At 37.8% G+C, this 23,291-nt stretch overlaps 1 protein-coding gene across 2 annotated transcripts in view; it reads right to left on the minus strand.

Moving 5' to 3' along the window:
- CSMD1 (CUB and Sushi multiple domains 1) overlaps nt 1-23,291 on the minus strand; it is a 2,070,470-nt gene that overhangs the window by 470,641 nt on the left and 1,576,538 nt on the right. For both annotated transcript variants that reach the window (XM_034966977.3, XM_034966976.3), the window contains exons 13-15: nt 9,263-9,445; nt 7,736-8,062; nt 5,853-6,047 (exon numbers count right to left, since the gene is read on the minus strand). In XM_034966977.3, the coding sequence (XP_034822868.1) occupies nt 5,853-6,047; nt 7,736-8,062; nt 9,263-9,445 (705 nt within the window). The remainder of the gene's footprint in view (nt 1-5,852; nt 6,048-7,735; nt 8,063-9,262; nt 9,446-23,291) is intronic.

Genomic DNA, 23,291 nt, shown 5'->3' on the forward strand with positions numbered 1-23,291 from the left:
TGAAAGGGTATATAACTACTGCTCAGTGAAAGTGATTATGCATACCTGTATCATCTAAAGGAATTTTAAATGGCATACCAATGTTTCATACTGTAATTAAGAATATGTCCCTGGCCACATGTTTTTTTTTCAGATTTTATGTATTCTCTCTCAAAATTATTTGCCATTGGCAATCATCTTTGTGGATTTACAGATATCAAATAAAGTACGTGAAAATACTCCAAGGTGAAAAAATCCTTTTGGAAAAAATATTTATTTTATTTAAAAATGGCCATATGTATAATGTAAAAATGCAAAAAGTTTATATCATTTTAGCCATGTTTTGATGCTAGAAAAAATGTGAATTAGTGAAATTTATGGATTTACCAATAGTATCTTAATTTACGTCAGGAAACAAATACAGAAAAAATAAAAGCAAAAATTTATGGAAACTGCATGACCATATATTGGAATGTGGCAAATATATTTGAAGTAACGTTTGGCAATTTTGTTGATATGGGAAAATCTTTGCAATAGAATGTTAAACTTGAAAAGTGGATAAAAAATTGTCCATCTATTATAAATGTAATAAAAGAAAAATTTTATTCAGTGAACACGGCAGTGGAAATTAAAAACATGTTAATAATGGATAGCACTGGGATTGCTTTATAGATCATATTTTTTGATATATATATATATTTTTCCCAAATAAGTTGCAATTGTTATTTTTATACCTATGCATTATTCTGTAGTTTAAAAATATGAAATCAGGGTAATTTTTATTAACTTGAGCTCCTGAAGAACACTTGATTTTTTGTGATAATTTTTAAAACAACCAAATTATACTTATTAATATTTTAATTTTTCTTGTTAATTTCTTAAATTCACATTTGGAGCCTATGAATCACATATCCATATACATAATTATATGTAATTCAATTCTTTTGTTTTTTAAAGCAATGCAACACATTCTTTTATGAATACAACATAAGCAAAATTAAATATGTTAAATATATGACTTTTATTTTGTCATGTTTAACCATCCAAAGATACTATATAAGAAAGACATATGGCAGATGCAGAATTCCAAAAAAATTATGATAGTTGAGCTATTTCTAAAATCTGCATGATAAGTTATTTCTATGTGTGAATTTCCATATAAATACAAAACCAACCAAAAGTTTCCTTTACTTTAGTAATTTTATTTTGCATTTTTATGTTTCTTGGAATATGTCTAACTTGCCAAATATTAATTATTTTATTATACTCTTACCCATCACTTTGTAATTTACAGTGTATGTTAGAACCTGAATTGCTTTATCCTGATGAAATAGACACTTTAATAATAACACTGCCGATGAGCAAAATTTACACTAAAATAATAATAATCTCAGTAAGTAGATTGTAAGTAAGTAAATAGTAAGTAATAAGTTTGTATTAGTCAGTTTGGATTAGATTACTCTGCCGTAACAAACAGCCCTGCAACTGTAGTAGCTACAATGGGAAGTGAATTTCTCACAAATGTGGCATGTCTAGGTCTGTGAGACACAGGTCCCTTCTTCAGTTGCTATGGCAGGTGGAAAAAGGTCTTAGGAAAGCAATCAAAGACGCTGACCCAGAAGTTGAGTACAGCATTTCCTCATATACCTAATTGACCAGAACCCATGACAAGGTTCCTTTAATCTACAAGATTCAAGAAAAGACATTCCACCTGATGGAGACCAAAAATATTTGATGAACATCATCAATCATGTTCATACTCACTTAGCTGATAACAAAAAAAGCAAATATACCAATGAGCCAATGAGGTGTTTAGAAAGCAATTTCTTCTTTGCTTTTTTTTTGATGATTTAAATTACAGTGATGAATTCCCTGATACTGTATTTCTAAAATACACACACACACATACACCCCTTCTTGATTACATATGTGTATTTTCCTATGGCTTTATTTTTATTAGAACAATCTCATTGGGGTTACATTAATGCTGGCTTGATGAAATGTTATGAAGGAGGCAGCCTGTCTTCTCCATTATCTGTGCTAGTGCACAACACTAAGGTTCTCTAGACTTGAAAGAGAACTCACTCACAGCCCTGTAGGGTACTTGTGTCTTTTTCAATGTTCAATCCTTAATCTTTTTTTTCAATTCTTTTCTATGGTACTTTACACACATTTTATACTTTTTATTTGAGTCATTTTTGGTATTTTATCTTTTGCTAAAAAAATCACCCGTTTTCTACAGACTTTAAGCTTTGCTGCCACAGAGTTGGTGTTTTCATGTATAGTCATTTTTCCCCAAAATAGCTTGAGATTTTCATGATGCCACTGAGCTGCATTGAGGAATATGAGCCTGTTAGAAGCAGAAGAAAGAGAGAAAGAGAAACCTTTTGTCCGGAGGCCATAAAATTTATACTCAACATGTGCCTGGCATCCAGGAAATTCTGCCAGAATAAATAAATAACCTACGCTTTTAAATAAAAAAAATTGCTCTATTGTGAGCTTTTCACTGTTTATGTAAAGTTATATTATTTTTATGATACGGATAATTTCTCTTTTATGTTACTAAATATCTATAACATTTTCCTTTCCTAGTTCCTTTTATCAGAATCATAAAGTTTGTCTATTTTATTAACAACTCACTCTTGCTTAAAATTGTTTATAACACTTGAATTTTATTAATAGCATCCTAATTTATTTTTGTTTTTTCTGACTTTTTAACCTTATTATTAAATTTCTTTATTTTTTGATCATTTTGTTCTATGTTAGAGGACTTAAAGATAGACATTTTCCTTGAAACACAGGTTTTGCTGTCTCACATTGTTTCTCATAGAAAGTACTGTTCTCATGGTTTCCAGATGGGATAGTACAGGCATTAAGGTTTGAGTTTCTCTTTAATGTAAAATTATAGTGGACTTTTTATGGATAGACATTTGCTTGTAGTTCTATTTTTATTACATGTTTCTACTTTAATTGGAATATTACAGGGCATGAAACCTATAACTTATTTTAATTTGTTAAGGTTCACTTTGTGGTCAGTTATATAATTGATTTAAACAAAACATTTTTCAAGAAAAACAATAAATAAGAGTATTCTGTAAGGGATGTGAGCTTCTTGAAACATTTCTTAAATCGTTTGTTATCTGTATTACTCACTACTTCATTGCTATTTTATTTTTTTCCCTACTAGATGCATTTACTTCTGAAAGTTGGCTATTTGTTTTCAGCAGAGGCAGTGATCGGGGTACCCGCCTGTCCCATCGGAGCGTCCCCTACCTTCTCTGAGGCTCAGCTGCACTCAGTCATTAGGTTTCTCAACGCAGGTAGACTTTTAACATCTTTTCCTATTAACTTTTTCTTTCTGCCAAGGGCTTCCTTTGTTAACAACCTATAGCTTTAACCTCATCCTGTTTGTGCTGTGGTCCACACTCACCCTGCAGCTTGTAACATATCTGCAATTAGCCTATTATGGTAAAGGACATAAGGCACAGCTTGACTTGTGGCCAGGACAGAACAGAGAGTGTAGTGTTCACTTTAAACTTCTTTCTCCTGAAAATTCATGCTTCCAAATCAGTGAAATATGCTTGGCTAGAATATGATTTGCACCTGTGACTAACTGTGCCCTGTATTAGTATCATATCTTTGAGCACCACATGTGTATATATTTACTCATTTATAAAAGATGAAAACCTACCCATTTATTAACATTTTGTACAGCATAAAACATAAAAACTGTACATTTACAATATGTGATGGAAATACATACAAATGAAATTTCAGCTATTAAGAGTGTTTTGTTGCCCTTCTATGTATCAATATTTCACCCATGGGTGGTGCTTCTTGTCCACCCACAAATTGTTTTAACAATGTATGAAAAGGGTGAACATCAGAACACCCTCCTTTACATGTAGTATTACCAGACAATACTATACATAGGATGTGGTTAGAAGTTTCTACTTCTCCTCTGAGGTCAGGAGTTTGAGACCAGCCTGGCCAACATGGTGAAACCTCCCCTCTACTAAAAATACAAAAATTAGCCAGGCGTGGTGGCAGGTGTCTGTAGTCCCAGTTACTCAGGAAGGCTGAGGCAGAAGAACTGCTTGAATCTGGGAGGCGGAGGTTGCAGTGAGCTGAGATTGCACCACTGCACTCCAGCCAGGGTGACAGAGCCAGACGCTATCTCAAAAAAAAAAAAAAAAAAAAATTGCGTTTCTACTTTGAGTAATGGTGAGTAACTTCTTTGGAGGTGGGACCAGGGCAGGATGAGGTGGTGAAGGATCATGCCCCCACCATACTGTGGTTGTCATGGAGGAGTTTAATGCTCCACACCTAGATCCCAGCTCTGCTTAGAGTCCTTGATAGAGATGATGGGTCTGAGAATGTTATTCCGAGGTATTTTAGACAGGGCAGAAATTCTCAACTGTATATGATATTTAACATATATTCCTTTTCTATTCACTTATTAAAAATAAATACATGTTGACTAAAGACAACTGAGAAGATAAAAATAAACTAAGAGGGAAAAATCACCCATAACCATAATTAACATTTTGGTGTGTAGCCTTTTTTTAGTGTTTTACAAAGTTATTATCATGAGATATGTATGTATTTATGACACATGTGCCTGCATCCTCTGTTTTTCACATGCTAAGGACACCTGAGACGCTTTGATCTTATGATCTTTGTATTGATACCTGTTATTCTTCATGATTTATCTAATCAGTCCTCTGCTGTTTGAAGCTGAATCATTTCCAACTCTTCACTGCTATAAACAGCCTTGCAGAAAACATTCTTGAAAAAAAGCTGTATAGTTGCTTGATTATTTCTTTATGATATTGATCCAGGAATATAATTTATGACTCAAAAGACAAGAATAATTTTAAGAGTCCTACTAAGAATTTACACTACAATACCATGATTTTATATAATCAATAGCATGATTAGGAAATGCCAGTTTCTACATAACCTTTTCAATAATACGTCTCATTCACCTGTTTAAATCTATGCTAACAAGACAGACAAAAATGATATTTTACTTTTCTTCTTAAATTTGTACTTCTTTGATATACACTAGAGGTAAGTTTTTAAGTTTTTAAAAAATATTTTCTTAGCTTATTGTGCACTGACTATTCTGATATGGACTGTGAACATATACTCTAAGTAAACATTTTTAAAATGAGTAATTATTAGAGGCAACACCTTTTTCCTTAAAATATTTTCCTCTCTATATTTATTAGATAAGTAACCAGAACAGAAATATGAAGAAGAAAATTAGGTGGTATTTATGTCGGCTGTAACAAGAACAACAAAATAGTTAACCATAAGCAACACTGTTATAGGTTGAATTCTGTCCCCCCAAAAATCATACATTGAGGTCCTAACCCTCAGCACCTCAGATGGTGACTGTATTTGAAGATAGGGTCCTTGCAGATGAATTTAGTTAGGATAAGGTGTTGCTGGAAGAGGGGGACCCCAATCCAATATGATTGTGTCCTTTTAACAAGGAGAATTTAGACACAGGGACAGATACACACACAGGGAGAGCTCCTTGTGAGTCTGGAGGCAGAGATGAGGGTGAGGCTTCTCCAGCCATGGAATGCCAGAGATTGCCAAAAACCGCCAGGAGCTGGAGGACCAGCCTGAGGCAGATCCTCCCTCAGAGTTCCAGAAGGACCCCACCCTGCCGATGACACCTGGATCTCAGACTTCCAGCCTCCAGAACTGGGAGACTGTACACTCCTGTTGGTTAAGTGACTGTGTGTTGTATTTTGTTAGGGCAGCCCTAGCAAGCTAACACAGTTTGTTGGTTTGTGTATGTGCCTGAAGATAGATGTGTGATTTCAAAGGAGAAGAGCGGGGGGTGGCAGGGACTGCACCTTCACAGCGGGGCACGGTGGAGCTCCAGACCACGTTCCCGTCTTGCAGTATGCAGGTAATGGACTCGGATCCCTGGGTCTTGACAAAGCCATCATCACAGTGGAAAGAAACCGAGCTCCCGAGTAGAAACCTGTCACCAAAACGTCGTCCATTTATAGGAATGCCAGGATCATGGCACTCATTCTGACCAAATGCTGAAAGAAAAAGAAGAAGAAAAAAGGAATAAAAATACTTGAGTATTAATTACATGTATTAAAAAAGAAGAAAACAGAACAAGCTTATAAAGCATTCATATAATGTATATAATTACATAAATTTCAGTTGTATCATTCATAGATAGATAATACATTAATAAATAGGATATCAGTGTCTAGTGAGAAAGAGCGAGCAGGGAGATGAACAAATATAACTATCATTTATACAGCAATTTAGGGTTTGAAAAGCACTTTTCATAGGAGCTTAGACAAAGACAGAACTGATATGGTGGGTGGTAGAAAGTGTTTGGGCTCAGGATTTCTCTCGTTAGAATCCTGATTTTTTTTTTCTTACTATGTCAGAGGATTCTGACATTGGGCATATGACTCTGACGCTCTAAGCCTAGCTATCTTTATTTACAGAATGAGAGACTATTAAATTTATATCCTCTAGTTACTATAACACTAAATGAAACAATTATTGTCCAATTCTAAGTATTGTGCCTAAGAAACTAGGCAGTTAGCACATCATAATGTAGTATTATTCATGTTAATATTCTCTCACTTTATTCCATTTACAGTGCATTTAAGTAGATATTCTTACATAAAATAGGTTTTAAAATGAGGAGCCTAAAGCAAAGAGAATGAGCTGTCATTAAACTTCACTAATTACATCCTAGTGCTGTATTTTAATCCTTGGCTCCTGACATCATATTACACAGTTGTTTTTACTACACTACTTTGTTGCAAGAAAGATGCATAAGTGGCTGAGTGGGTGGGTGGATGGTTGTATAGATGGGAGGAAGAATAGAAGGAAGAAAGGAAGAATGGCTGGCTGGCTGGATGAATGGAGGGATGGAAAGAAAGATGAATGGAGGGATGGATGGAAAGATGAATGGAAGGATGGATGGATGAATGCATGCATGCATGGATGGATGGACAGATGGAAGGATGGATAAATGGAAGGATATGGATGAATGGATGGATGGGTGAAATAATAGATAAATGGACAAAACGATGGAAGGGAAGGATGAATGGAAGGATATGGATTGACAGATGGATGGAAGGATAAATGGAATGATAGATGGAATAATGGATGAATGCATGGACAGATGGATGAATGATGAATGGATGGATGGAAACATGGACAAACAATGGATTGATGGAACGATGGATGGATGGATGGAAGGATGAATGGATAGAAGGATGGATGGATGGATAGATGGAAGGATGGATGGAAAGATGGATGGAAGAAAGGATGGATAGATGCATGGATGGATGAAATGATGGATGGATGAATGAAAGGATACAGATGGACAGATAGATGGATGAATGGAAGAATAGATGGAATAATGGTTTGGTGGGTGCATGGATGGATAGAATGATGGATGGATGAATGGATGGATGGATAAATGGAAAACCGGGGAGAAAGAGATGTAAGGAGATGAAAGAGAGAGGAGATCCAGCTCCTTAGTTTAGGAGTGATGAAGCCACCTATCTAAATACAGTGATACATTTGTTTTTAAGTTTTCAGGATAACACTATAATTTTACTACTGTCATTTTCATAATGATTATAAAACCTCTGAAGTATCAACCTTGAAATGGAACTTCACATACATATAAGCAAAATGGGAACATGTAAGTAAAATGAGAACTTGGATGTGTTGACTGTGTGGGCGTACTTACTGGTGTAAGTGATGTTGAACCCTCTGCCAGTAGTGGAATGGTCAGACTGAAATTCCAAGCGAACTATATGCCCACTGCTGGCCAGCTGGGAAGGCACTTCATTGCCAGAAAAAGTACCCAGGACAGTTATGTCAGAAATGCCATCATCCTTAACTGCGAGAAAGTCAAATTGAGGCTCAACATCAAAATCATTAAAGATTAGGTGAATTCGACTTCCTGGCTCCGAGATAATCAACCAGACACAGTTCATGTTGTTCCCATATTCCTCTGGATAATTTGGTGACAGAATAATCCCAGATGATGCCGTAAAGTTGAAGAAACATGAAACTGTGAAGATGCAAATATATTTTCAAACAGTTATGCACATATCCAAAGAATTGCCATGTGAAACAGACAGCTAAGAACCTAGAAAGGCAATTCATGCCTGCAAATAGCTATGATGATCCAACTATTTTAATATAAGTAATTCTGGACCATAATGTTTTCTCCTTTCCTAATTTGTAAGTCGAATATTTCATTATCAAATAGAGCACAACCAGAACCTATACATAATCAAGCACAAGCGTGGTTCAAAAATGATCCTTTCCAGTTGACTGAAAACGTGTGCCAAATATTATAATTTCTAGTTATAATTTTCTGCCTTCAGAAGAGCAAATATTAATATGTAAAAGTATATTCCTATATCATAGGAACAATTCAGCCTGCTCTTTCATGATAACTTTTAAATTTATATTTTATACTTTCCTGTGAGTGCATTTTCTCCAGTTATTTAAAATTTTTATTAGTTAAAGGGTAAAGATGAATAAATAAATAACTTGGAAACATCAGATCATGTTCTAGTTGGATAATATAAAATATTTTGAAAAATTTACTTTTAAGAAAGTGTACTTAAAATCATATATATTATATAAATAATTTTTTGGAGGGAGAAACTGTTGGATTTATCTCTAGGATACATTTTTGCTTCTTATTCCATATAATTTTGTACACACTTTTCAGCCTTTGCTATAGTTATTTACAAATGAAAAAAACCTCTCCTTTAAAATCGACTGTGAAGCCTTTTCTACTTGTTAAAATAGTATTCTTAAGAGGAAGTAGGCAGCTCGTCAACTGAATTCCAAACCAATACCACCACCCATGCTCACACTGGTGAACAACTTGTGTTTAAGTGTTATACAGCATTATTAAGTCACAAAGGACTCTGTTGCTGTACTGATGTCTGATACAGCAGATCATCACTGGCTTTTGATGGAAACAACGATATACGTGATGACCCTTTCTGGTAGGAAACGTTCAAGTACATTTTGTTGAGTAGATGTAATGAAACTATAAATTAGTTTTTATTAAATGAAGAAAGCAGGCAAGTTGGTGTTCGAGAACGTCCTTGCACGTTTCCAGTAAATGTGGCACCCCGAGCTATTCTGAAAGCTGCCCTCCCTAAATGGGCGGTCTGTGTCTTTCTCCTTTTCTCCCCTTGCAAGATCCTTGCAGGACAGGAGGGAGTCCAGGTCAAGGCATAATACTCACATACACAGCTGGGCTTGTTGCCAGACCACTGATTGTTCTGCTGACAGGTGATAACTCTCTCCCCCACCAGCTCAAAGGCCGCCGGGCATTCAAAGGTGAGCGTATCTCCATGGAGGAAACTGCTTCCCGTCCGCTTCCCATAGGCGGGGATTCCAGGATCCCCACACCCTCCCTTTTCAATTTCTGAAAATGGAAAAACAAATGAACCCTTAAAAAAACACACACAAGGAATATTTTTATCTCTACAATTTAGAAAGTAAATACGTGGCTTCTTTTTGCTGAACTAAACATCATTTTTGTAAAGTGTTTCTAAAGGATATTCAACTGATCTTAAATTTAATTTCAAATACCAGAAAAAGAATGTCATTTCAACTGAAGGGAAAGGTATTTAATTTGCTATCTTTTAAGGGATACACGTGGCTACACAGACACGCTGACAACACAAATGCTGCAATTAATCGGTGCATCTTCTGGATACCTCCGGTCTTTTATCTGCAATTGCTACTACTAAAATGCAAATACCAGTTTTATTTTCAACTATGTGCTTTTTGCTATAAACAATACAAATAATATTCTTCATTCCCTACTGAGTATTTAAATAAATAGAATCTATTTGAATATTCTTTCCCTAAAATGAATGTTAACACTCACTTATGAAGCAGAATGAATAACAGTTTGGTCTACAGAGGAAAACAAAATATTCAGAATCAATCTTTCATTAAAACATCACTGTAATAACATATGCGTCCAAATACACCAAATCTATATTTCAAATGTTCATCTGTCTCAAATGTTAACTACACAGAATGTTTTCATTAAAATATTTTATTTATTTATTCATTTAAAAGATTATTTTTGAGAGCCACTGTGTGTCAGGTCCTGTTCTAGGTAAGGGCTTAGTGAATAAATGAGACAAAATCCTTGCACACACGGGGCTGGATATGATTTGGCTGTGTCCCCACCTAATTCTCATTTTGAATCCCACGTGTTGTGGGAGGGATCTGGTGGGAGGTAATTGATCATGGAGGCAGGTCTTTCCTGTGCTGTTCTCAGGATAGTGAATAAGGCTCAGGAGGTCTGATGGTTTTCTAAGGGGGAGTTGCCCTGCACAAGCTCTCTCTGCCTGCTGCCATCATGTAAGATGTGACTTGCTCCACCTTGCCTTCGCCATGATTGTGAGGCCTCTCCAGCCATGTGGAACTGTAAGTCCATTAAACCTTTTTCTTTCATAAATTGCCCAGTCTTGGGTATGTCTTTATCAGCAGTGTAAAAACAGACTAATACAGGGGTTATGTTTTATGGAGGAAAATTTTTTAAAATTATTATTTTTTTGAGACAGGATCTCACTCTGTTGTCCAGGCCGGAGTGCAGTGATGTGATCATAGCTCACTGCAACTTCCAACTCTGGGGCTCGAGTGATCCTCCCACCTCAGCTCCCAAAAATTAATGTGGTTTGATGATGGGTAATTTAACACAGGATAGAGGGGTATACAGAGACGGATGGAGGAGGAGGCAGTGAAGAAAATGCCATGAAGGAAGATGGCAATCAGCCCTTCGAAAAGGAGATGTGATCCCAGTGTGCCCGGCAGGGCAGTGAGGGACAAATGGGCAGAGGTGGTTTGGAGCAGAAGGGAGGCCCTGCCTGTTGGGCTTCCTGTGTGTGCAGAGTGATGCAGGAAGAAGGCACTGCAGAGCTTTGGAGGAGACCTGGTGTCATCTGACTACAGACTTAAAAGATCTCTCTGCAACTTTGGAAGAGCAGAGGCAGGTGAAAAGTGAGTCCCAGGAAATTCAGGGTGGTTTCTCTGGACACCTGTCCCAAAAGTGCATTGGTTTTACTTTTAGAATTCTTCATGGGCTTGCACTTTATTACCTTTCAGGGGCCAAGAGCAAATTCTTTGTGGGGTATTTTTTAGTAACCTAACTACTTCCTTTCTTTTTCTTTATTTCCATAGGTTTTGGGGGAACCCAAGCAGTATATGCTGAGTTCAATTTGTAGTCTTCTATTCCTCATCCCCTTCACACCCTTTCCCCGAGTCCCCAAGGTCTATTTTATCATTCTAATGCCTTTGCATCCTCATAGCTTAGCTCCCACTTATGAGTGAGAACATATGATATTTGGCTTTGCATTCCTGGATTACTTCACTTAGAATAATAGTCTCCAATCTCATCCAGGTTGCTGCGAATGCCATTAATTCATTCCTTATTATGGTTGAATAGTATTCCGTGATACACACACATACACACACACACCACAGTTTCTTTATCCACTCATTGATTGATGGGCATTTGGGTTGGTTCCACATTTTTGCAATTGCAAATTGTGCTGCTATAAACATGTGCGTGCAAGTATCTTTTTCATAACCTCACCACTTTCTAATCAAGCTATCAGTTTTGGGAATGTTTGTAGAAGTGACTCAGAACTGAATTTCTAGATGGTTTGAAGGTCTGTTGTGAGGGATATAGAAACGTTCAGAGGTAGATCCAGAGATGCTATATTGCATTCAAGAGGAGAAACTTTACTTCTAAGTGTCTGGGAATATCAAAGAAGTGAAGTTTGATACATTATCACACTAGCATGAAGATGTTGAATACATAGGATATCACCACTTTCTGTGAAGCAGAAGAGCACACACACAAAATGCAGATATTTGGTTGAGGTTCAAGGTACACTGCTAACGTCACACCTCAGGCTACCAAACAAAGATGATCCTTACAGAGTGAGCTCTATGAAAGCGAAACGTTCCTTATGCAACACAAGCCAAATACATCTACAGAGAACACCTTTGCTTAAAGATAGTTCTTGGAGTTTAGGTTGTTGAACTTGAGTTGAACAGAGCTGGGAATGGATTTACTTAAATTTAATGCTTGGGATGCCTTGAATGAGCGTCTGTCACTGAAATTGACAGTGAGTTCAAAACCCTGCATGGTTTATAATAGAAAAGAGCTCTTGTTTGATGTGGGCTCTCCATTGGGAAGCTGGGCTGGGCGCCCAGGGTCCTGGCATAACACAAATCTCCGCAGTCAGGAGTCCAGGCACCAGATTTGGTTTTGAATCCCCCAGTGTTTGCTGGGCCACTGTGATCAATTTAGTCTCATCGAGCCTCAGTTTTCACATTATGAGCTTCCTACTTCCTACCTCAAAGGGTGGCCATGAGAATTAAAGAATAAAATTCATGGAAATTACCTGGTATATTGCACTGGAAATACAATTATTACTATGATTATTAGCAAGCCTTAAACGTTTCATTCTGACTCTGTGATGCTAAGATTTACAATTTCTCCTTAGAGTAAAATAAATTATGGCATTTTTGGATACTATTTTTAATATTAATTAACTCAGGGAGCTCTACTGTGCAGGGGTTTCAGAAATAAAATGAGGGTGAGGGTCTTTCTGCTTTCCGTGCTGAGGGTCAAGAGAGTCCTGTGGTTACCTGATCCCACCAAAGAGGCTGATGTTTGTTTATCCTGATGCATGGCTACTGCTGGCCGTGGACAGAACCTGTGTTGGACAAGTCCCTTATCAGGCATTAGGGGCTGACTAGTAACTGTCAAAGTAGCACGGTCCAAACTGAGTAGGTTTGTGTGTTTCACCTAGCTTTTGTCCTTTAGTTATAGAAGAAATGTAAGCATGTTTCATGATTATGCCAGCGATGTTTCATTTGGGGAACTACCTTGGAATATTTTGCATTCTTGACTTCTTACACACTGAGTGTCACTACTGCCTCCAAATTATGGTGACAAAATTCACACAGGTTTTGGAATTCTATTCGAGGGTCATATCACCTTCAGGTAGAGTAGAAGATGAGTAAGATACTGTTGACATTGATACAGTATGTGTGTCAAACCCCCTTCTCTCTATGTCAGAGATGATTTTGACACATTTTCTTAGAAACAAACACTACAGCCAGATGCAGTAGCTCACGCCTGTAATCCCAACACTTTGGAAGGCCGAGGTGGGAGGATCACTTGAGATCATGAGTTGGAGACCAGCCTGGCCAACATGATGAAACCCTATCTCTACTAAAAATACAAAAATTAGCCGGGAATGGTGGTGCATGCCTGGAATCCCAGCTACTGGGGAGGCTGAAGCAGGAGAATTACTTGAACCCAGGAGGTGGAGGTTGCAGTGAGCCAAGATCGCGACACTGCAGTCCAGGCTGTGTGACAGAGCGAGACTCCGTTAAAGAAAAGAAAAAAAAAAGAAGCAAACACTATGATTTGGTATCAATTCAAAGACTGATGCATCTAAAACAAAACAAAACAAAAAATGCTGTACAAACTATCTCTTCCAAATTATTGAACTAGATATTAAGATTTGATAATGAAGGGGCCTACGGAAAATATTGTTTAAGGATCACTCCAAAGAGCTTACATAGTCCAGTTACAAATACTGTCACACATCCCTCTCTTCCCCAAAATACATCACACAGAAGTTTTCACTATTGCTCTAGCTATATTCCCAAACATGCCATGTCGTGCCTCAGTTCAGGTTCTCACCCCTCACTGTCTATCATCATTTGCCATTATTGACGCTGTTGGGGTCCTCTCATCGCTCCCCATGCTGCATCCCATTTTCTGTGCTGCAGCCAAACTATTTTCCCAAACTCCAGTCCTAAGGATGACCCTACCTTGCCTGAAATTTTTCTGGTGACCAACTTTATTCTTAGTCCAGATCCTATCCAGGACTCAGGAACCCTGTGTGAAGTGAACATCGCTGTCTTCTCCTAGGACATATCTCGTTAGTTCTTTCCCGGTGTTTCATGATCCAGACTTGCTACAATTTCTTTTAGTACCTGAGGGTGTCTCCCCTCTTGAGCCTTCACACCTGCTGTAAATATTTAGTCCATTCTTTCCTCTGTTGTCTTATTTAACCATGCACTGTTGATATTCTCATTCAGTCTGCGCTTGCTCGGGGATGGCCTGTATCCTACGTGCCTCTAGCACCACTCTCTTTTCTGCGGCAAGACCTGTCACTCTGCATTATATTTACTTTTTGTGCTTTACTGTAAGCCCTGGCAGGGTCTATCTTGGTGATTGTTAAATCTGTAGCACCTATTCAGAGTCAATACACAACAGATGCTTTTCTAAATTATTGTTCTTATTAAACTTGCAATTTAATGATTTTTATTCGCACTCACATTTACATACTTAATTGTATTTTAATTGACAAATATAAATTATATATATTGTTCATCTATGGCATGTTATTTTGAAATATGTGTACGTATCATAATGGCTAAGCAAAGCTAATTAATATACTCATTACCTTACATACTTCTGATTTTTTTCTTGAGAACACCTATACTCTTAGCAATTTTCAAGAATATAATACATTATTATTAACCATAGTCACCATGTTGTATAAGAGATCTCTCGAACTTATTTATATGTTGCATTTATTTATATGAGATGGAGCCTCGCTCTGTCATCCAGGCTGGAGTGCAGTGGCACGATCTCAGCTCACTGTAACCTCTACCTCCCGGGTTCAAGAGATTCTCTTGGCTCAGCCTCCTGTGTATCTGTGATTATAGGCATGCACCATCACGCCTAGGTAATTTTTGTAATTTTTAGCAGCGATAGAGTTTCACAATGTTGGCCAGGCTGGTCTCCAACTCCTGGCCTCAAGTGATCTGCCCTCCTCTAGCCTCCCAACATGCTGCGATTACAGGCGTGAGCCATTGTGCCTGGCCTTATATGTCACATTTATAGGTATGTGTGTGTATTATATGTTGTATTTATATGAAGATTTTATATATTCTGGAGAATCTGATGAAGCTCAGTCCCTTTTTATTCTTTATTCCAGACTGAGATCTGGAAAAATGGAAAAGTATACAAGTAATAAATGGAAAACAAAACTTCTTTATTGGTAAAATGCATCTATGTTGTTTAGAAACATATCCTCAAGTTTTCATGAGAATAAGTGAGATTTTTTAAATTGCCAAAGAAGATTTTTAGTTGCATATGATATTTAATTTTTGGCACTTACAATGAGTAGCCACTAGCTACAGTGACTTGTCACACTTGTCAATTCTTTTTAAAAATAAGTGTTCTTGGCCGGGCGCAGCGGCTCACGCCTGTAATCCTAGCACTTTGGGAGGCTGAGATGGGTGGATCATGAGGTCAGGAGATCGAGACCATCCTGGGTAACATGGTGAAACCCCGTCTCTACTAAAAATACAAAAAATTAGCCGGCCGTGTTGGGGGGCGCCTGTAGTCCCAGCTACTCGGGAGGCTGAGGCAGGAGAATGGTGTGAACCCGGGAGGCTGGAGCTTGCAGTGAACCGAGACTGCGCAACTGCACTCCAGCCTGCGCCACAGAGCGACATTCCGCTTCAAAAAAAAAAAAAAAAAAAAAGTGTTCTTTAGATACAGTTTAGAAAACTGGCCCTTTAACAAAATAAATAACAGAGGACCAAATACTACAAGACAAATAGAGAAAAAGAACTCTGAAGGTAGAAATAAATGAGTGTGGACCTATGATGGATTTTTAAACATCCAATTTCCACATAAGAATATATTTGGTGTATACTTGAATTTCAAAAAGAGCTAAGAAGGCACAAAGGAATGAGATATAACTGTGCCTTCAGAAGCAAAGTTAGCATGCTTGCTTGTTTCCTTTTGTGTAGTCAACCATGGGTGTCCCAGGAGCTACATGGAAACACGTCCAGGGAGTTGCCTGGTCCTTTAGATTCTGCTGTGGCCACATCCCCTGCTAACACCATTTCTCGTGTTGATGGCAGGTCAGGCAAGGCAGCACTGTGCATGGAGACAAGACAGCTAGTACAGAACTCACTCAGTCTACACTGCTGTGTGTTCTTTGTTCTCTGTGATCTGTCTCCACAAGTAGATGAGAACTCCATGAATGACAGCTTTATCAGGTTCTTTCTCTTCCCTTCCAAAACCACTTATGAAAGTTCTTTGTATAAAACCGCTCAATGAATAAAACTAAATTCTAAAATTAAGTTCACCCATAGTCATGTATATGAACAGCAATTTCTCTAAATCTCAATAGATGACTATTGGATTAAATAAGCGGATATCCCTGAATTTTAGTGAGAATGATTTACCAAGAGTTTAAATCACACCACGTTCTGCTCCCACAGTTGTGCTTGCGTTACCAAATTTATTCTGGATGGGGTAATACAATTTCTGTTTGACATATGAAATATAGTAGGTTGCTGCAGTCTTTGTTACCATGAAGAGTTCATGTAGATTCTTCAAGTTATCACAAAATAGATGTACTATGATGATGTTCCATAAATAAGAGGGACCTTTAAATTCCATACGGTTTGCTACTGGATTGCAATTAATATTCTGCAGAAAACACTCTGCTGTAGCTGTTCAGGAAATATTTCTTAAAAATAGTGGAAAACATTTAGATTTCAGACAGCTAACTTTTTATCTCCCAAAATAGCATACCAAAACGCATATTGCCTTTGTAAGATATTTACACAACTTCTTATATGCTTATTCGTATGAAAGCAATGTTGTCTAGCTCGTATGTCTGCCTTTTTTCTCATGTGCTATTTGACTACCATCTGTATCCTGAACTTAGGGTTTAAAAACTTTAAACACAAACTAGAATAGATAAGGTGTGTTCCAGGGCTACCATAGCTACTACATGTGGGAAGTGTTAATGAACAGATTAAAATGGCCCAAAAATCAGTACATGCTTCCATTTTTGCTGAAGAGAGAGTGAGTAAAAGCAACAGTTTCTTGTGCAAGTGAGCACATTGTGCCTGCTCTTAGATTCTCGTTTTTTTTCCCTGAGACTTTCACTCAGAAATCCCTAAACTAATTGATACATTTTCATCACCTTTGGAAAACAAGATTGCAGCACATAAATGGAAGTCTACAGGCCCTGTTTTTTGGAGAGAGTGTGAGAACATTTCCAAGCGGTATGGACGTGGCACATGCTCCCAGCATTACTGAAAACCATATGACACAGCACAACCGAGCACTTGGACAGACACGGAGCCTCCCATGACTCTCTCCTTGTCCGTCACGATCAGTGACATAAGCCCAGAAAGTAGCGGATTGCTGTTACAGTGGCCTGTGCTTGTTAAAATGATGTGTAGTCGTGCTTAATTATGGTGTTCAGGAGAAATTCGGTTGTGTACATGAAATGCCATATTTGTTTTTCATACAAATGTGCTTTGTTTGACTAAAACAAGAATGAGATGATTCCAAAGGTGTAGTCAAAAGCTAAGATGGAGCGGGAACTACACCTGCTGTGTTTTTCCTTCCCTTTTGTGGCAGCAGTGTGAAATGCTGGACTCTGGAAATTCGGGCTATAAGTAACCACAGAAATGAACTGTCTCAGCAGCTCATCTCGCTTGTCTCATGGAGACCATGAGAGTATACATTTTCAAACTTGTTTATAGCACTGTCCAAATTATTTATTAGTGCTGTTGGAATTCAGAACTTTGTTGGTGATCCTGACCAGAAAACTAACAGACTGGATGTCAGAGAGCACGTACTGGGAAAGCAACAATTTTATTCAAGATATTGGTCAGCTATAAATCATGGGGTCATATTTACTTGGCCCAATTCCCTGATGGTCCCGCTGATCTAGTAACCGCATTTGGGTATAGAAGAGCATTGATTTTGAGCTGAAGATTCAGATCCAAAAATGTCCTGTGTCTCAGCTCAACAGGTCTCTCTGCCATAACCTGCAACGTAATGAGAAGCAGGTTTTCCAGTGATCCCACTGCCCTGCACCAGAGCAAGAGAAATCTACATTAACATCACAGGACATCTCCATTGAATTTCCAAATTGGTGATCAGGTAGACACACAGGATTCCACAAACTAATGTCAGACCATAGTAGGAAATGAAAAGGAAGAATGAGTCATTTTAAAGGATAGAATTTTTCCTTTTTAATATTATAGATTTCTTTTAAAGACATAGAAAACGAATACAACAGCCAAGGTAGTAATGAAAAGCACCTCAGAATACATGAAAGGTATGTATAATGCAATTTTACTTTCCAGAATTAATTAGTAGAAATTTAGTCCTGAAAAATCATCTTGCTATAGTGTTCCTTTCATTTACATTATACTCAAGGCATACAAATAGTTAACGTTCTGCTGTGTCTGTTGCCATTGTTTAAGGCTGAAATGCCAGCTATAAACCTCACGGAGGTCGGAGGTCGAGGCTTCTCAATGACACAAGCTGCGCTGTTCTCTAATTCTTAACTCAGCAGGAACTGAAATTTTTGCCTTAGCAAGTGACACATTTCTGAGTACCTAAGTGGTCATCCTCACAGAAGGATCCTATCAGGCTTACAATCTGCACCGACCAGATGCTCCTGGTTTATTCTTGAGTTCAGGTTCACTGTAAACTTCAAAAATAAAACTAACTCCACTGCCGTTTCCAAAATGAATAATTGAAAATGAAGGATGAAGGTGCTGATCACCAGATGAAGCCAGATGAACAAAATAGGAATAAAAATTTACTATTCTAGAATTTCTGTTTTTCAAGTAATAAAAATACACACATATTTGTATTTTTAAATAAGCATATAGATCGATTTTTAATAAAAACTCTATGTATTTGTGTTTGCTTGTCAGGAGGAGGATATTCAAGTAACCCTCAGCTAACTAGGAAATTATGAAACCTGGAAAATCCCATGTCTGGCCAATTGCTATAGATTTGTCACCCCTTTTATCAACAGGATTGACAAGCAAATAAATAGGAAAAAAAGTGGAGAAATAATTCAGATTACTTTCATCACCTACAACGTTCTTATTGAATACCAAATAGCCAACATGTCAAGAAAAAAATCTGCATATCTAGATTCATTAAAAGAAATAATCTTCATCAATACAGTTTTGCATAAATTAATTGCTTCATTTTCCTGCTACTTCTAGACCACAGTCTGGAAGCAGGATAGCAAAGTGAGTAGAAACATAGACTCTTGGAATAGATCCTGTTTTAGATGGAATCTCAACAACATGAATTATCTGTGTGACTTCCTGTGAGTTGTTGGAAGTACCTGTTTACCTAACTGTGGATAATAATCGTTCGCATCTCCTTAAAGATCGAATGCATGAAGAGCCAATGCACAGTGCTTAAATAGAGCCCAGTGTATATTAAGTTCTATCTCTTTGCTATTATTATTAACATCATCATTGATATTACTTTTAATTTCAATAGTTGGGAAGTCATTCAACTTAAGAAAAGCCAAACTAAATCCTCAAAATAATTTGATAAAAGTCCTTAAAAGATACAACTACTTTATGGTACTCCTGGAAAACGTATAACCCCAGTCTAACCACAAGAAAAGCATCAGATAAATACAACCTGGGGAACAGTCTACACAATACCAACCAGGACTCCTCAAAATACTCAAGATCATCAAACCAAGGAAAGGCAGTTACAATTCAGAGGGACCAGATGAGGCAAGACAATTAACTCAGGGTGGATCTGGGTGGTTCCTGGGACAGGAAGAGGACACTAGGAAACAAAAAAAAGCCATGGAAATCTGAATAAAGTATGACCTTCAGTTAATAACGTTTCCATGTTGTGATGCATGTACCTAATGATATAAAGTATTAAATATAGGGAAACTGGCTGTGGGGTGGACAGAAATGCTCTGTACTATCTTTGCAACTTTTCTTTAAACCTAAAACTACTTTAAAATGAAAAATGTTAATTTGAAAAAAGAAATCAGTGTTGTTTTTAAATGTGTACTACTGTTCTGGTTAAAAATTAATCAAATTCTAAACTGTTGGGTCTTAATACCTTTGTCACGCTTGCAATGATTCCTTTTAGGCACAGGTTATGGAATACTAAGACTTTGAACATTCTATTAGTTTCACCATTCTGCGCATGGATTGAAAACATTCCTTAAACACATAAAGATGGTACTTGTTCACGCTCCAATATATTAAAAATAATAAGTAAAATGCTTCCCATGATAGAGAAAAATCACTCTTTCCTGTTTCTCTTGGTCCAGTTATCTAATAATCAGAATTTATTATATATTAAAGAGACTAATACTGCCTATTTATAGTTTTCCTCTGTGCTGTGGATTATTAAAAAAAAGACACTAAAAGCTGTGTAAAGTTTTACTGTGGTGGTGGTCATTTTATTACAATAACTGAAGACGAAGCTTCATTTGCTGATTCTATGCTCATTTTCAGTATGAAAAAATGAAAATTACATCTTTAATATTCTATTAAATTGATAGGCAATTTCTTTTCTTAAACTCATACTACAAGACAATTGAAATCAAGTCTGGAGGAAAATGCATAGTCATAAAAGTATAAAAGGTGGTGGTCTTCAGAGACTGGATCCAGGGATTGGCCCTGAGTAGCTCCTACAGAAGGAAACAGTTGGATATGGGACGAGAAGGACTGCTCTGAGCCCACATTCCTGGAGGGAGCCACACATTGAATGGGCAGAGATAAAGGAATGACCAAATGCAAATGAGAGTTACTATATACAATCCCAGGTTGTGATTAAGAAAAGAGAAACATCATTCCCTACCTTATCAAAGACTTCATTTTATTTACACGAAACAAAGAATACAGGAGTTCTCACTATGAAAATAACAATTTTGTAGACTTTAGTAACATCAGCCAATTCAAGACAATATTTAGCTAGTTTGATTATGTGTTAAACCCCAAGATACAAAAAATCCCCAGATTTCTAAATTATAAATTCTACAGATGTCTTTTTCTTTTTTTCTTTTTTTGAGACAGTGTCTTGCTCTGTTGCCCAGACTGGAGTGCAGTGCTGTGATCTTGGCTTGCTACAACCTCCACCTCCCAGGTTCAAGCAATTGTCCTGTCTCAGCCTCCAGAGTAGCTGGGACTGCAGGTGCATGACACCATGCCCAGGTAATTCTTGTATTTTTCGTACAGACAGGGTTTCACCATATTGGTCAATCTGGTTTCTAACTTCTAACTTCAGGCGATCCACCCACCTCGGCCTCCCAAAGTGCTGGGATTACAGGCATGAGCCACCGCGCCCGGCCCCACAGATGGCTTAGGGCTTGAGCCACCGTGCCCGGCCCCACAGATGGCTTAGAGCGTGAGCCACCGCGCCCGGCCCCACAGATGGCTCAAAGCGTGAGCCACCGTGCCCGGCCCCACAGATGGCTTAGGGCGTGAGCCACCGCGCCCGGCCCCACAGATGGCTTAGAGTATTAGCCACCGTGCCCGGCCCCACAGATGGCTTCGAGCGTGAGCCACCATGTCCAGCCCTGCTGATGTCCTAGAGTGGATTCTATCATCTACACCTATCTACCCTTCCCATGACTAGATGATCAATGAAATCTCCAAGGTCACTCTACTCTGCACCAGTGTTTCATTCCTTTGAAACTTAGGTTCACTGATTTTCAGTCTTGTTGCCTTTCACCATGAAGGGGCTGCTGTTTCCTCAAGGGCTGGACTCACGCTTAGCCACTCAGCATTCTTGGTGGCATCCAATTCTGGGTACCTGATCAATGCTCAGCCAATAATTTGGGGTTTGTTGAGGGAGTTGGAAAAAATGAGCCAGAAGTTAAACCTGAAAGAGGAACCAAGAATCTTGGATGTGGGGCCACTTTCCACATTGTTCTTCCACTCACTTTTCCCAAAATGCCTATTGAAAGAATCTTTCAAAAATATCATGTGCATTTCAGTAATTCTTATAATTGAGTCTGTTTGAAAGCATTTTAAAAGGTATACTACTAAAGAAATCTATTGTAAGACAAAAACAGAAGACAGAAGACAACACAGTAAATTTTGAAAAAGAGCATGTTACAATAGGGCTAGACCATGATCTGTCTTTTGGGAATCAAGTGGGAAATAAATTAAATATTTCAAATCTATTTTTGATGCATTTTTCTGATGCCAGTGATTTTATGTATTTTTCATCGTCTTAGTCCCCTTGTGCTGCGATAACAGAAAAACAAAGACTGGGTAATGTATGAAGAGCAGAAATGTATTTCTCATGGTTCAAGAGGCTAGGAATATCAAGATAAAGGCACTGGCAAGGTTGGTGTCTGATGAGAACTGCTCTCTGCTTCCAAAATAGTGCCATGAATTCTGTGTTCTCCAGAGGGAGGAACACTGTGTCCTCACGTGGCAGAAGGAAAAGGGCAAAAGGGGCAGATTCTCTTTGTTAAGCTCTTTATTAAGGGTCACAGCTCTTACTGCTACCAAATTGGCAACACCTGAATTTTACAGGAGACACCTTCAAACACCAGCACCAGCTAGTCTAGTTGTACAGTCCTATGTATTTAAAAAATAATTAAACAGATTAAATTATTTTGGGGTCACTTATTATTACTCCTCATCGTAGTTCAATGATATTTTTAAAGAATCAGTTTAATTAAGGAATGAATTAGGTACCACAAATTTTACCACATCTAAATGAAGAATTTAATGAGTCTTAATTTAATTTGATGAATTTGACTAAAGGTTATAGTCATGTATCCAACACCAAAATCATGGTATGGAGCCTTCTCATTCCTCCACAATTTCCTCCATATCCATTTTCGGTCCATTTTTTTCTCCCTTTCCCTGGCTCCTGGCAACCAGTGATCTGATTTCTGTCACCATAGCTTTCTCTCTTCCAGAATTTCATATAAATGGAATCAAAGGGTACACACATTTTTGTGTCTGGTTTCTTTCACTGAGTGTAATGATTCTGAGATTCATCCATTTGGTTCCCTGTATCAGTAGTTATGAACTTTTTGTTGCTCAATAGTTCTCCACTGTGTGGCTTTGGCACCATTTGTCTATCTCATCACCAGCTGACTCAATGGTCCTCCACTGTGTGGCTTTGGCACCATTTGTCTATCTCATCACCAGCTGATGGGCATTTGGGTTGTTTCCAGTTTGGGGCTATTATGAAGAAAGTCTTACGAATGTTCCATCCCAGGTCTTTGTGTGGAAATGTGTTTTTATTTCACTCAGGTGAACACTTAGGGGTGGAATTGTTGGGTCACAGAATAGGCATATACTTTTTGGTGAATGGGTATTCCCTCAGCGACCTTGTCTCTCCTCACAACTGGGATGGTGGAAGTCACCTC

The sequence above is a fragment of the Pan paniscus genome, chromosome 7 (assembly GCF_029289425.2).
Source record: "Pan paniscus chromosome 7, NHGRI_mPanPan1-v2.0_pri, whole genome shotgun sequence".
NCBI classification, from domain to species: domain Eukaryota; kingdom Metazoa; phylum Chordata; class Mammalia; order Primates; family Hominidae; genus Pan; species Pan paniscus.